Source organism: Lucilia sericata, unplaced genomic scaffold (genome assembly GCF_015586225.1).
Source record: "Lucilia sericata isolate MDLA Ls3-8-SP2 unplaced genomic scaffold, ASM1558622v1 Contig002086F_arrow, whole genome shotgun sequence".
Lineage (NCBI taxonomy): Eukaryota > Metazoa > Arthropoda > Insecta > Diptera > Calliphoridae > Lucilia > Lucilia sericata.
The window spans coordinates 46709-62500 of NW_023995938.1; the positions used below are offsets into that span (position 1 = coordinate 46709).

Consider the following 15792-nt stretch of genomic DNA (forward strand, 5'->3'; position numbering starts at 1 on the left):
GTTTTATATAAAATTACACTTATTTACTTCTGGAGAATTTGTCCGATGCTTTTATTAGCATTGTGATTGTCAATTTATTTGGTTTTAGACCAAGAATAAAATACTTTTTAGTCGTTTTAGGAAATATTGTATTAGGTAAAATAGAAACCTTTACAATCCATTACAACTTAAAAGACTATTTTTATTCCTTTCTGTTAAGCAAGTAAAAGCCTCGGTTTATTCTCTAGGTATGAGTTAATATAATCTGAAATTTGTTCTGTTATTTAGTTTATAAAAGCTTTGGAATTACAATTGTTTTGTAGTTATTTCTATATACCATCAATTGTCCACTTTTGTAGCTTAATGGATAGTCCAAGTTTCCTATTTTATTATTTCATAACCGAAAATTAGATTTTCCAATTTTTTATATATTATTTAGCACTCAATTTTACCAAAGACCATAAGGACAGTTTTACAAGATTAATATTAATTTTTTTAAATTTTGAAACACATAACAAAATGTCCCTAGTACATAGTAATGAGAATTTATCATCTCTCGCGCGAAAATGTTAATAAGAGAAAATGTACAATTTGTGACAAAGATTATGAAATAGACGACATAGTTGTTTCCACCCCATGTAACCATGTTTTCCATAAGGACTGCATAGTTGAAGTTCTCAAGGATACTCAAGCATGTCCCATTTGTAGTAAGGCGTGTAGGCAAGTCAAGCTAAAGTCTCACAATATTTTGGCAGAAGGGGAATCCCAAGCCACTTCTAATCCAACTTCTTTCAATACAAATATTGGCAATAAAGGTGCTATACCGAAAAACACAAATAGGAAGAATATCAGACGTAATTTGCTAGAAACGGAAATGACTAGAACTCCTGCATTCACTCGAAATCATGAGGTAGAATTAGTGATAATTTACTTAACATTTCCTCAACAAACTCTCAGAATGCACATCAACAATTTTCCGCCCATGATTTGAGTGATAATACACTTCAAAATTTAATAAATGATGCGTAAGAACTCAGTTAGAGTCTCTTAATTTAAACTCAATTCACGGTAATAGACCAAACCCTAATAACAGTAGTAGAAATCAAAATTTTAGAGGTAATAGAAATAATAATTTCGTTAGAATGACTCAGCATAGAAACTCAAGAGAGAGTTTAGGAAATACAAATTTTAGCAACCATAATCCTCATGGAGTTTTAGGCGGTAGACCAAGTTTTGGAAACACTATTGTAAATCCTAGCTATGATCTCACTACAGACAAGGTATCTCAAATTATTTCGGCTGGCACTTAAAGTTAGTGGGCAGGAAGAAGATGGTTTGTCCGTGATAATTTTATTTATAGAATTCAAGCTCTCACTATTCAAGGCTTGCGGGGAGATTTGAATTATTATGTAGGCATATTCATTTGCTATTTTGTGGGAAAAGCCATCGATTGGTTTTGGCGGGTTCACCGAAATACTACAAGACTAGACTGGACTATTTTATGCGAGGAGCTCAGGAAATCAGTTTCGCGATAGAAGAACAGATTTTGAATTTAAAAGAACAGATTAGAAATAGGAAGCAAAGGAATGGTGAGAAATTTGATGTGTTTTATGATGCTGTTTTGCAGATATCTGATCGTTTACAACAGCCAATGAAAATTCTGAATTAATAGAAATTTTGAAAAGAACGTAAGACCAGATGTTCGTAAAGAACTATTGTATTTGAATATCAATTCTATTTCACAGCTTAGAGAATATGTTAGAAAACATGAGATTTTGGAAGAAGAAAATAAATAAATATAAAAATAATAGAATATTTTTGCCTCGCAAAGTTGTGTCGGAATTAGATACTGAATTTTCTGATGATAGTGGTAATATAGGTATAGAAATCGAAGAGATAAAAGATTTGTCTTGCTGGAATTGTTCCCAAAAAGGACACCGGTTGGAAGATTGTGTTGCTGAACGGAAAGTGTTTTGTTATGGTTGCGGAACACCTAATGTTTTCAAACCAATTGTTTAAAATGCAACAAATATCCAAAAAACTACCAACACAATCCGAAACCAAAACAGTTGGTATCCAAATCTACTCAAATGTAGCTTCAACAGAATGTCAAACAGATTTAACAGAAGATTATAAAGTTATTTCTACCCATAAGCATGACAATGATAAAAATAACAACTTCTTCATAGAGAATTACATTCCGAAACATTTCAAAACCGTATCATGTCAGATTGCGAGAATATAGGGAAGCTAAAAGTAGAATTTTTTGCGAGGAGATAATAGAACCGAAGATTTTTAAGAAAAGTAAAAGAAGTACTAGGAGGATTAGAAGTTTTTGGAAGAATGTTGTGAAAAATCGTAAACATGTTTGTTCTGCTGTAGTTTCATGCAATAATGATAATGACATTAGACCTTTTACAACGGTGAAGATATTTAATGAAAATTTGGTTGGCATGATAGATACTGGCGCGACAGTGTCGTGTTTTTCTTCGGAGTACGCTAAACGTTTCTTTGAAGAAGGCAAATATCCTTTTAAAAAGTTTAAAATTAATTTGAAAACAGCCGATGGAACGAATCACCCTACATTAGGTGTATTACAACAACAGTGACATTCAGAGGTGTCTCTAAACCTATTAACTTTTAATTATACAAAACCTGACACAGAATTTGTATCTAGGTGCTGATTTTGTCAGATCTTTTGGTTTAGGCAAAGATCTATTTTCCCGAGAATATTTCTCATACTATAAATGTTAATCTGAATGAGATAGAAACCGATGATAATGTGCATATTTTAGATAATGATCAGAGAAACAGGTTAGATATTGCTATTAACTCATTCCCGTCATTTGCGAAAGAAGGGCTAGGAAGAACTACGTTAGTATCACATGTAATTGACACAGCAGAGAACAAACCCATCAAGCAACGTCATTTCGCAGTTTCACCTGCTATTGAACAATTATTATTTGAAGAAATAGATCGTATGCTCCAGCTAGGGGTAATAGAAGAGTCGCAAAGTCCATGGTCATCTCCAGTGGCATTAGTACGCAAACCGGGTAAGGTGAGATTGTGCCTTGATGCCCGAAAAGTTAACAGTGTCACTGTGAAAGATGCTTATCCTTTGCCTCTGATCGATGGAATACTCAGTAGGCTCCCTAAGGCCAGATTCATTACGAGTCTTGATCTTAAGGACGCCTTCTGGCAGATTCCATTAGATGAAAGGTCAAAGGAAAAGACAGCTTTCACCGTACCAGGGCGTCCCTTATACCAGTTTGTTACTATGCCATTCGGTTTATGTAATGCTCCGCAAACGATGTCCAGGCTTATGGACAAAGTTGTACCGGCGCACTTACGGACCAAAGTCTTATATACCTGGATGATCTGCTTCTTATTACCGAAACTTTCGACGAACATATCTTGTTGCTCCATGAGGTTGCTCTCTGCATGAGGAAGGCGAATCTAACCATAAATATCGAGAAAAGTAAGTTTGTTCTCAAACATGTGAAATATTTAGGGCACATTATAGGATATGGTACAATTAAAACAGACCCGGACAAAGTACAGGCTATCCGAAATTTTCCGTTACCAACGTCCGTCCGTCAGTTAAGAAGATTTTTAGGTATTTGTGGGTGGGTATCGACGATTTGTCCGTAACTTTGCAACTGTAACAACCCCTTTGACCCAACATGTTACAGAAAAATAGAAAGTTCTCATGGTCCGAAGAAGCAAAAAGCTTCTTTCGAAAATTTAAAAGATTCTCTTTGTTCTGCACCAGTTCTACATAACCCAGATTTCTCCCGTCCGTTTTCGATACAATGTGATGCAAGTAAATATGGGATTGGGGCAGTTCTCGCACAGAGAAACGACGACAATGACGAACTACCATAGCATTCATGAGTCATAAACTTACGTCAGCTCAGAAAAATTATTCTGTTTCAGAACAAGAGTGTCTTGCAGCTGTAATGGCTGTCAAGAAGTTTAGAGCCTATGTAGAGGGTCATGAGTTTGAAATAATAACGGATCATGCTTCTCTCAAATGGCTCATGAATCAGACGGACTTGCACGGACGACTCGCAAGATGGGCATTGAAATTGCAAGGTTTTAATTTTACCATACGTCATCGGAAAGGTTGTCAGAATATCGTACCGGATTCTCTATCTAGAATGTTTTCGGAAAACAACGAGGAACTCAATTGTAGGAATATAGAGGAGATATATATATCTGAATTTGAGAACTCTATAGAGATTGATCTGGAATCTAAAGAATTTTTGTCTGCTGAATATTTGTCTTTACTGGAAAAACTTAAAAGAAAGGAAAAATACCTTCCCGATATAAAATTTATAGATAATCTGATATATAAACGTTGTGAACATGCATCAGGAGAACAATTACAGGAAGAGATGTCATGGAGTTATGGGTTCCTCTAGCTTTGACGCAGGACTTAATCAAAAGAGCCCATAATCACCCTCTATGTGCTCATGGTGGTGTTGGCAAAACACTACAAAGGTTAAAAACGTTTTCTTTTGGCCGAAAATGGCAAAGCAAGTTGCTGATTACGTATCTTCTTGTGAAGTGTGTAAACAGACAAAGCCTCGAATAAATGTTTAAGACCACCCATGGGTCAACAGGCTAGCTCTGTTAGAGTTTTTTCAGAAACTGTATTTAGACTTATTGGGCCCTTACCCTCGTTCGTCTTCCGGAAACACAGGCATCATAATAGTTTTGGACCATCTCTCAAAGTTCCACTTCCTGGAACCTATTCGTAAGTTCACTTCCAACGTAATTATTGAATTTCTTGAAAAACGCGTTTTCCATATTTTTCGGTGTACCGGAAACGATTACAACAGATAATGGGTGTGCAGTTTAAATCTAATCTATTTAAAGAGTTTCTTAGTTCATATGGAGTTTTCCATAACCTGACTGCTATATATTCTCCGCAAGCAAACGCTAGCGAGAGAGTGAATAGGTCTGTTTTGGCTGCCATAAGGGCATACGTTAAACCATCTCAAAAGGACTGGGACGAAAAGTTGTCGGCCATTAGCTGTGGCCTTACGTAGCTCAGTTCATGCAAGTACAGGTTTTTCGCCTTACTTTCTTCTTTTTGGTCAGAATATGCTTACGAACGGCAAATCCTACTCACTGCTTAGAAATGTAAATTTATTAGAGGCTCCTTGTACTGATTTGAGAAAGGATGAAAAATTAGAACTTATTAGGCAGAAAAGCACAAGAGAAAATTCGTAAATCCTATGAAAAGAATGTCAAAAACCTATAACCTTCGATCTAGGCCAGTGAATTTCGAAATAGGACAAATCGTCTTCAGACGAAATTTTGCCCAATCTAAGGCGATCGACCACTTTAACAGTAAACTTGGGAATCAATTCGAAAAGGCCAAGGTGATAAAGAAACATGGTACTTGTTACTATGAGTTGGAAGATATGAATGGTAGAAACATATAGGCAAATTTCACGCAAAAGATATCAAAATTTGACTTCAGATTTTTTGTCCTTATTAAGAATAAGTCCATAAAACCTGTTTTGTAACACATAATTTTCACGATATGTCATTTTTATGTTACTATTTAGAAATTTGTTTTAATATTTCACCTTATTATTACAGATACTCCTTTATTGGTGGAAACCTATTTGTAAAAATATGGTTCTAAATAAATTAGACGAAAATATAGGGCAACTAATTAAACTATTTAATTTAAATTAGGAAATCAAATTTCTAAACCGTTATTATTCTCTTCACTAAAATTATCATTATTATGTATAAAGTTAATTTTGTTATCGTGTCACTAAAATGCTAATTATTTATCATTATGACAGAAATCGTATAACATTTATTTATGTTTATCCCCGGCAAACATTTGTTTTACAACATGAGCACATAAAATTTCCCTTTTTTACAAATCTCATCACTGACAGAATATGTACTGATCAGTACTCAGAGTTTATGATCATTTTGCTTTAAACTTCATTTACTCGTTAATACGATCTCATGTATGCCCCATGTATTTAATATACATGATATTTGTGGATCATGAATGAGAGTAACAAATATATATCTCAATTACAGTTCTGAAAGCTCTACGCCTAGTTTTATTGTTAGAGGGAAGGGAAACGAGTAATTTTTGAGAGGTTTACTGGTTTAAAAAGTAAACAAGTCTTTAGTCTTTTCAATTTTGACTGCGATTCCATAAAGTTTTAAATTACTTTTCAAGACATTTAACTAATAAGTACAGTGTGAGATTAAAGAAAAAAAATTGTCAAAGGTTTTAGAAATTTTAAATTTATTAATACATCTAAACTGATTAAAAGTGAAATTTTAGTATATACTATCAAAAAATCAAAAAAAATTGAGGAAATCATTGTTGTTAAGACTTTTACCCCAAAAAAAATACTGTTTTGTTTTTGTCTAAAATAGTTAAAGAAGACGGCATACATTTTTCCGGAAAACCACCACGTTGTGTTATTCGTCCCCAATACACTTGTGTATTGTGGGACCTCGGTCCAACTAACAAACACACATGTGCTATTTTTCACACCGTTACGTAATCGGGTGGAACCACATTTTATGCCAGGGAAGTAATTATTTTACCACATCCCACTAAACTTCAGCACTTGTTAATCTTCAACTGAAGCAACTTAGATTTTGAAGGAACTTAATTTGGCCTATAAAAATATTTCCTATCTACCTAAATTGTGAGACTTCGTCACGTAACCCGGTGAATCAACATTACACAAACCCCGAATCAACTTGCAAATATACCTAAGCATCAACAAAAGAAGACTTATTTTGCCTATAAATATACCTCAATTGCTACCGAACATTACCAGCGTACCAAGATAATTATCATCTTTCCGATTCAGCATCTTTATATATAAAAACTAATATTTGAAATTATCCAGCCATATCATAACATCTAAACCAAAATTGTATCTAACTATATCTTAAAATTCCCTACTAATTCGACCAACTAACTATGATTTTTTTTTTAAATCTAAAACTATAAATAACCCTTTGAAACTTTTCATTATCAGATATTAACTAAACTCCATTAGCGACTTTCCAAACAAAACTCATATAATTAAGTTCAGTTTTCTTAATTATTAAAACTAATTATGTTCTTGCATTAAATTTAATGTAAAACTTAAAATCACCTTTAAACAGTTTATTCAAATATTTACTTATAATACTAAAAACAAAACAATTTTGACAACATTTTCTATAAAAAGATAGACGGTAGACTATCTGGGAACCTTCGCGCCTGGGTTTTTGGAAGCAGTATGTACGATGTATGCTTTCATACATCTGCATAACATTATGGATCGCAGGTCGTTACACCCGTTATCCTCTCTAGTCTATAGTCTAGTCTAAAGTCTAGTCTAAAGTCTAGTCTAAAGTCTAGTCTATAGTCTAGTCTATAGTCTAGTCTATAGTCTAGTCTATAGTCTAGTCTATAGTCTAGTCTATAGTCTAGTCTATAGTCCAGTCTATAATCTAGTCTATAGTCTAGTCTATAGTCTAGTCTATAGTGTAGTCTATAATCTAGTCTATAGTCTAGTCTATAGTCTAGTCTATAGTGTAGTCTATAGTGTAGTCTATAGTGTAGTCTATAGTCTAGTCTATAGTCTATAGTCTAGTCTATAGTCTAGTCTATAGTCTAGTCTAGTCTATAGTCTAGTCTAGTCTAGTCTACAGTGTAGTCTATAGTGTAGTCTATAGTCTAGTCTATAGTCTAGTCTATAGTCTAGTCTATAGTCTAGTCTAGTCTATAGTCTAGTCTAGTCTAGTCTAGTCTAGTCTAGTCTATAGTCTAGTCTATAGTCTACTCTAGTCTATAGTCTAGTCTATAGTCTAGTCTATAGTCTAGTCTATAGTCTAGTCTATAGTCTAGTCTATAGTCTAGTCTATAGTCTAGTCTATAGTCTAGTCTATAGTCTAGTCTATAGTCTAGTCTATAGTCTAGTCTATAGTCTAGTCTATAGTCTAGTCTATAGTCAAGTCTATAGTCTAGTCTATAGTCTAGTCTATAGTCTAGTCTATAGTCTAGTCTATAGTCTAGTCTATAGTCTAGTCTATAGTCTAGTCTATAGTCTAGTCTATAGTCTAGTCTATAGTCTAGTCTATAGTCTAGTCTATATTCTAGTCTATAGTCTAGTCTATAGTCTAGTCTATAGTCTAGTCTATAGTCTAGTCTATAGTCTAGTCTATAGTCTAGTCTATAGTCTAGTCTATAGTCTAGTCTATAGTCTAGTCTATAGTCTAGTCTATAGTCTAGTCTATAGTCTAGTCTATAGTCTAGTCTATAGTCTAGTATATAGTCTAGTCTATAGTCTAGTCTATAGTCTAGTCTATAGTCTAGTCTATAGTCTAGTCTATAGTCTAGTCTATAGTCTAGTCTATAGTCTAGTCTATAGTCTAGTCTATAGTCTAGTCTATAGTCTAGTCTATAGTCTAGTCTATAGTCTAGTCTATAGTCTAGTCTATAGTCTAGTCTATAGTCTAGTCTATAGTCTAGTCTATAGTCTAGTCTATAGTCTAGTCTTTAGTCTAGTCTATAGTCTAGTCTATAGTCTAGTCTATAGTCTAGTCTATATAGTATAGTATATAGTCTAGTCTATAGTCTACTTTATAATATATTGTTCAGTCAATAGTCTAGAGTATTCTAGTATGTTCTAGTCTTTAGTCTAGCCTATAGTTCTTTAGATTGCTCCAAAGTTTTATAAATATGTGAGATAACTGGCATTGTGAAATTTTCGGCCTTAAACCTAGTGATTTAAGATCTAGTTCAAAATTTTGGTTTAAAAATTACTTCAAATCATTAAGACAAATAACACCTCTCTAAACGTCTTAAAATTTTATGCTATTATTATGCTTAGAATATTTTCTAAACAAAAATTAATAAAATATTCATTTATTCAGTATACATTTTTTGTTGTTGTCCATACAGTGTCATTTAATTTTATTAAAGAAAACTTTGTTCATAAGGTTCAAACTATTTGACCATATTGTTAAATATAAATAGACCAAGAAAACTTGTACAAAAATGTTTTCTTTCTCTATTAGGCTAATTTTTAACATAACACCAACCCCCCCCAAATTGAATGACTCTCTTTTTATGACATTTTCCTAAAAAATTAGAAAAACTAAGAAGTTTTTGAAAATATTTCCATTCAAATGTCTTTTAAAAGGGGCTAGTATGTTTTGTTATGTTGTTTTTATTATTTGTTTTTTATTTCTTGATGTTTTTCGTGGACATTTTTTTTTTGTGCACATATTTGTAACATTTTATTCGGTTTTATAACATCTACGCATTTATGGATTTATTAAGGGCAAAGCGGTTTTTATTTCCATTAAATATTGTAATTTCATGTCCTACTGTTTCTTTTGATATTATTAATTATTGGGTGAGTGCAAAAATGTTTGTTTAGGTTTGAAAATAATTTTGATATTTTAATTTCAGATTTCAAACCATTTGCAAAAATTTTATAAATAACTTTGTTTACATTCACTATATGCCGAAAATTTATATTTAAATTAATTTTTTCCAAATCTTCGGAAACTACATTCACCTCTAACCAATACGTATCGCTTGAATAGTATGCGGCATAATAGAGGAAAGTATCAACATTAAACAACAACGAAAAAAAAAAGAAAATCGATTTTCTATTAATGTTATGTTAATAGGTTTGAGTAAAGTTTTCAACTTCCTATTTGTAATTATAGCAAAAAAATAGTAATAAAAAAAACTGAAACGCAATACTTACAAGCTCCATATTGTTAAAGTACGTATTCCATAATGTGCACCCCACTATGATGGCAAATAAATTTACTTTTTCTGTTTTACTTTTTTATTTATTATTCATAATGTTTTCTCTTTTAATAATAATAGAATATTGATAATGAGATTATGGTCTATTTTGCACACATTGAAAATGCGTAATATTATTTGCATAAATAGGTGTTTTTAAGTGACCATAAAAATAATCGCTCTAAATGTCAAAGGTGTAATTATAATAACAAGTTTAATGCAACATTAATTGGTTGGTGAAAATAGTTATAACATTTAATTATAATAGTTGTTATGAATTGTGTTGAAATTAATCAAAACTTAATACAGATTTATTGTTTTCTAGTGATTTTCAGAGAGATTTGTGCGAAAACTTATTTCCTACAAATGTAAATTTGTTTGCTGTAAAAATAAGCGACTGTCCAGTCTATAGACTAAATATTACACTATTATATAAACCACACTATAGACTAGAATATAGTCGAGACATAGACTAGACTATAGACTAGACTATAGACTAGACTATAAAACTAGACTATAGACTAGACTATCGACTAGACTATAGACGAGCTATAGGCTAGACAATAGACTAGACATAGCTAGACTAGAGACTAGCTATAGACCTAGACTATAATAGACTACTAGACTATAGACTAGACTATAGACTAGACTATAGACTAGACTATAGACTAGACTATAGACTAGACTATAGACTAGACTATAGACTAGACTATAGACTAGACTATAGACTAGACTATAGACTAGACTATAGACTAGACTATAGACTAGACTATAGACTAGACTATAGACTAGACTATAGACTAGACTATAGACTAGACTATAGACTAGACTATAGACTAGACTATAGACTAGACTATAGACTAGACTATAGACTAGACTATAGACTAGACTATAGACTAGACTATAGACTAGACTATAGACTAGACTATAGACTAGACTATAGACTAGACTATAGACTAGACTATAGACTAGACTATATACTAGACTATAGACTAGACTATAGACTAGACTATACACTAGACTATACACTAGACTATAGACTAGACTATAGACTAGACTATAGACTAGACTATAGACTAGACTATAGACTAGACTATAGACTAGACTATACACTAGACTATAGACTAGACTATAGACTAGACTATACACTAGACTATACACTAGACTATAGACTAGACTATAGACTAGACTATAGACTAGACTATACACTAGACTATACACTAGACTATAGACTAGACTATAGACTAGACTATAGACTAGACTATAGACTAGACTATAGACTAGACTATAGACTAGACTAGACTATAGACTAGACTATAGACTAGACTAGACTATAGACTAGACTATAGACTAGACTATAGACTAGACTAGACTAGACTAGACTATAGACTAGACTATAGACTAGACTATAGACTAGACTATAGACTAGACTATAGACTAGACTATAGACTAGACTATAGACTAGACTATAGACTAGACTATAGACTAGACTATAGACTAGACTATAGACTAGACTATAGACTAGACTATAGACTAGACTATAGACTAGACTAGACTATAGACTAGACTAGACTGTAGACTAGACTAGACTATAGACTAGACTAGACTAGACTAGACTATAGACTAGACTATAGACTAGACTATAGACTAGACATAGACTAGACTAGACTAGACTATAGACTAGACTATAGACTAGACTATAGACTAGACTATAGACTAGACTATAGACTAGACTATAGACTAGACTAGACTATAGACTAGACTAGACTATAGACTAGACTATAGACTAGACTATAGACTAGACTAGACTATAGACTAGACTATAGACTAGACTATAGACTAGACTATAGACTAGACTATAGACTAGACTATAGACTAGACTATAGACTAGACTATAGACTAGACTATAGACTAGACTATAGACTAGACTATAGACTAGACTATAGACTAGACTATAGACTAGACTATAGACTAGACTATAGACTAGACTATAGACTAGACTATAGACTAGACTATAGACTAGACTATAGACTAGACTATAGACTAGACTATAGACTAGACTATAGACTAGACTATAGACTAGACTATAGACTAGACTATAGACTAGACTATAGACTAGACTATAGACTAGACTATAGACTAGACTATAGACTAGACTATAGACTAGACTATAGACTAGACTATAGACTAGACTATAGACTAGACTATAGACTAGACTATAGACTAGACTATAGACTAGACTATAGACTAGACTATAGACTAGACTATAGACTAGACTATAGACTAGACTATAGACTAGACTATAGACTAGACTATAGACTAGACTATAGACTAGACTATAGACTAGACTATAGACTAGACTATAGACTAGACTATAGACTAGACTATAGACTAGACTATAGACTAGACTATAGACTAGACTATAGACTAGACTATAGACTAGACTATAGACTAGACTATAGACTAGACTATAGACTGGACTATAGACTAGACTATAGACTAGACTATAGACTAGACTATAGACTAGACTATAGACTAGACTATAGACTAGACTATAGACTAGACTATAGACTAGACTATAGACTAGACTATAGACTAGACTATAGACTAGACTATAGACTAGACTATAGACTAGACTATAGACTAGACTATAGACTAGACTATAGGCTAGACTATAGACTAGACTATAGACTAGACTATAGACTAGACTATAGACTAGACTATAGACTAGACTATAGACTAGACTATAGACTAGACTATAGACTAGACTATAGACTAGACTATAGACTAGACTATAGACTAGACTATAGACTAGACTATAGACTAGACTATAGACTAGACTATAGACTAGACTATAGACTAGACTATAGACTAGACTATAGACTAGACTATAGACTAGACTATAGACTAGACTATAGACTAGACTATAGACTAGACTATAGACTAGACTATAGACTAGACTATAGACTAGACTATAGACTAGACTATAGACTAGACTATAGACTAGACTATAGACTAGACTATAGACTAGACTATAGACTAGACTATAGACTAGACTATAGACTAGACTATAGACTAGACCATAGACTAGACTATAGACTAGACTATAGACTAGACTATAGACTAGAGCCATAGACCATAGACTATAGACTAGACTATACTAGATAGCTAGACCTATAGACTAGACTATAGACTAGACTATAGACCTAGACTATAGACTAGACTATAGAACTAGACTATAGAACTAGACTACAGACTAGACTATAGACTAGACTATAGACGAGACTATAGACTAGAGCCTACAGACTAGACTACAGACTAGACTATAGACTAGACTATAGACTAGACTATAGACTAGACTATAGACTAGACTATAGACTAGACTATAGACTAGACTAGAGACTAGACTATAGACGTAGGACTATAGACTAGACCATAGACTAGACGATAGACTAGACTATAGACTAGACTATAGGACTAGACTATAGACTAGACCAGATTATAGACCTAGAATAAGACTAATACTAGACCGCATATAGAAATAATAGCCTAACTGTAGACTAGGACTAGCCTACTATAGTCCAGACTATAGGCTAAACTATAGACTAGGACTTAAGTCAAGACTATTGACTAGACTATTGGCCAGACTATAGTCTAGACTACTCTATAGTTAAGACTATAAACTAGACTACAGTTTTTTATTTTCTTTAATGATTTTCCCCTTTTCCAGACGACAAAAGACTCAATATGAAAGTGTTCAAAACACACCAAGTCCAACCATAGCAACAGCCTCAGCACAACTCAATGCCACTGCATCTGGTTCAGCGGCCACACCCGTTGTTGTGCCCTACAGTAATCGACCCCTTTTGGGTGTCAATGGTACGGGACAACGTAAAGATTATGACCGATAAAGCCACAAAAGTCGCAAGTACTACCGTACAACCAGAAACGATAAAAGCCAATAATGATGACGGTAGCAGTAGTAGTGATGCAAAGAAAAATCTTAATCAATATCCTAAAAAAGCTTTAGGTTCAACGTTGGGAGCTTCGGCAACATTAACAAAAACAGGAGCAACAGTTGCAGCTGGAGCTGCAGTAGGTGGTGGTACAGTTGCGGCAACAGTGGCAGCTGGTGTACAGAAAGAGGAGGAAACTGAGGAAGAGAAAATTATCGATACCATAGATGTGCCCGAGAATGAGACATTAGATGCTTTGAAACATAATAATTTAACGGTGAATCAAACTGAGGTGGGTTGTGAGAAAGGTAGTATTTTGTTGTTTCTAATTGACATTTAATTTTGTTTATTATAGGATCATCATCATTACTATAATAGTACAATTGTTGTGGACAAAGAAAAAGCTGATACATACTGGAATGAAATTAAAAATATGTCCCCTAACTGGATGTTATCACAATCACATCGTAGAGCTATGGTAAGTGGAATTTTTAGATTTTGAATGCTGTAATAATTTTTATCTAATGTTGACATAAAATAGATGAGTCAATTTATTTTTAACTTAATTTACAAGACAGTCACGTTGCTAATTTACACTTAATTGCTATTTTTGCATGTCAGTTAAAACAAATCAACTGTCACTTAAATGGGAAAGCTATATAGAAGGTTTAAGTGAAACATTTTAAACTAACTGTATAGGTTCAGATGATACATTAGTTTTTGTCTTCTGTTAATCAAGAGAAAATAAATAACACGAATTTACCTTCAATTATACTTACAATTATGTTCATTTGTTTCTTCTAATCTCTAGACTGTTGTTTTGAGTTTCGATTTTCCCTTCTATGGTCATCCTGTAAGAAATGTTACCGTGGCCACTGGTGGCTTTATTTACACTGGCGATTATGTACACTCTTGGTTAGCGGCAACACAATATATAGCTCCACTTATGGCCAATTTCGATACCAGTCTATCAAATGATTCATATGTGCGTCTAAATGATACCGGTAAGTTAATTATTTTCTTTAAAGATAAGTTAATATTTATGAATATTAATTTCAATTTTGATTTTTAGGTTCCAGTTTTACAGTCATTTGGGAAAATGTTAATCTACAAGATAAACCAGAAGTGGGCAAATTCACTTTTAGTGCCACATTGCATAAAAATGGTGATATTGTTTTTTACTTATTTCTCAGTGCCGATTTTTGTTAATGCCATACAAGATGACAAACATCCTGTCAAGGTTGGTCTCTCCGATGCCTATATTATTGACAAAGTTGTCTACTGTAAGTATTTTTTCATTTTGTTAATTTAAATGATGAGGTTTTCTTAATATATTTGTTTGTGTTTTTTTTTTTGTTTTCTTACTAACTTTATAGTCGCTCGTAGAAAAACAATTTATGAATATCATAGAGTTAATTTTGCCAATGCCGAGATTACAAATTCCACAATCATCACTTTGAAAGCTTTACCCACTTGTCTTGAATATACCGATTGTGCCTCATGTGTAAATCATGTCACTGCATTTAATGTAAGTATTCTGGTTTTTTTTTCTTCTTTTCTTTTCTATATAGATTTTATACATTGAAATATATTCTTAGTTTTGATTGTTTTATCTTCTATTGTCTTGCGTTCTTTGTTGTTGTTTTGTTTTTATATAAAATCTAGTCAAAGATTTATAAATTCGTAGAATAAATTATAATAAATTGAGGGATTTTTCTTGGTATTTGAACATAAATTTTATGCAAAGGGAGCAAAAGTTAAATTCCCGTATTTATTTTTTAGAAAAGTCTAGTTGCTAAGGAGATTGCAAATTACTCATTTCTTGTCGTTTACTCTTAAATAAGCGAAACATTTGCTATTCGAACTTATGTTCGAACAAATTTGAAATTGTTATAATAATAAAGTTTTATTTGAGTCCAAGCTTTTACATATTACAATTAAATTGTACGTTTTTTTTTTATTATTTTCAGTGTACATGGTGTCCAAACTTAAACAGATGTTCCACCGGTACAGATCGCAAAAAACAAGATTGGCTAGCCCGTG

General features: G+C 32.8%; 1 protein-coding gene across 1 annotated transcript in view; it reads left to right on the forward strand.

Annotated features, from left to right (window-relative positions):
- The first annotated feature begins 517 nt into the window (after positions 1 to 517).
- LOC119613361 overlaps positions 518 to 15792 on the forward strand; it is a 21242-nt gene continuing 5967 nt past the window's right edge. The window contains 12 exon segments of the mRNA XM_037969380.1: positions 518 to 889; positions 937 to 1004; positions 1725 to 1858; positions 2748 to 3246; positions 13524 to 13692; positions 13694 to 14041; positions 14105 to 14227; positions 14561 to 14753; positions 14822 to 14925; positions 14927 to 15032; positions 15126 to 15277; positions 15720 to 15792. Coding sequence (XP_037825308.1) covers positions 518 to 889; positions 937 to 1004; positions 1725 to 1858; positions 2748 to 3246; positions 13524 to 13692; positions 13694 to 14041; positions 14105 to 14227; positions 14561 to 14753; positions 14822 to 14925; positions 14927 to 15032; positions 15126 to 15277; positions 15720 to 15792 — 2341 coding nt within the window.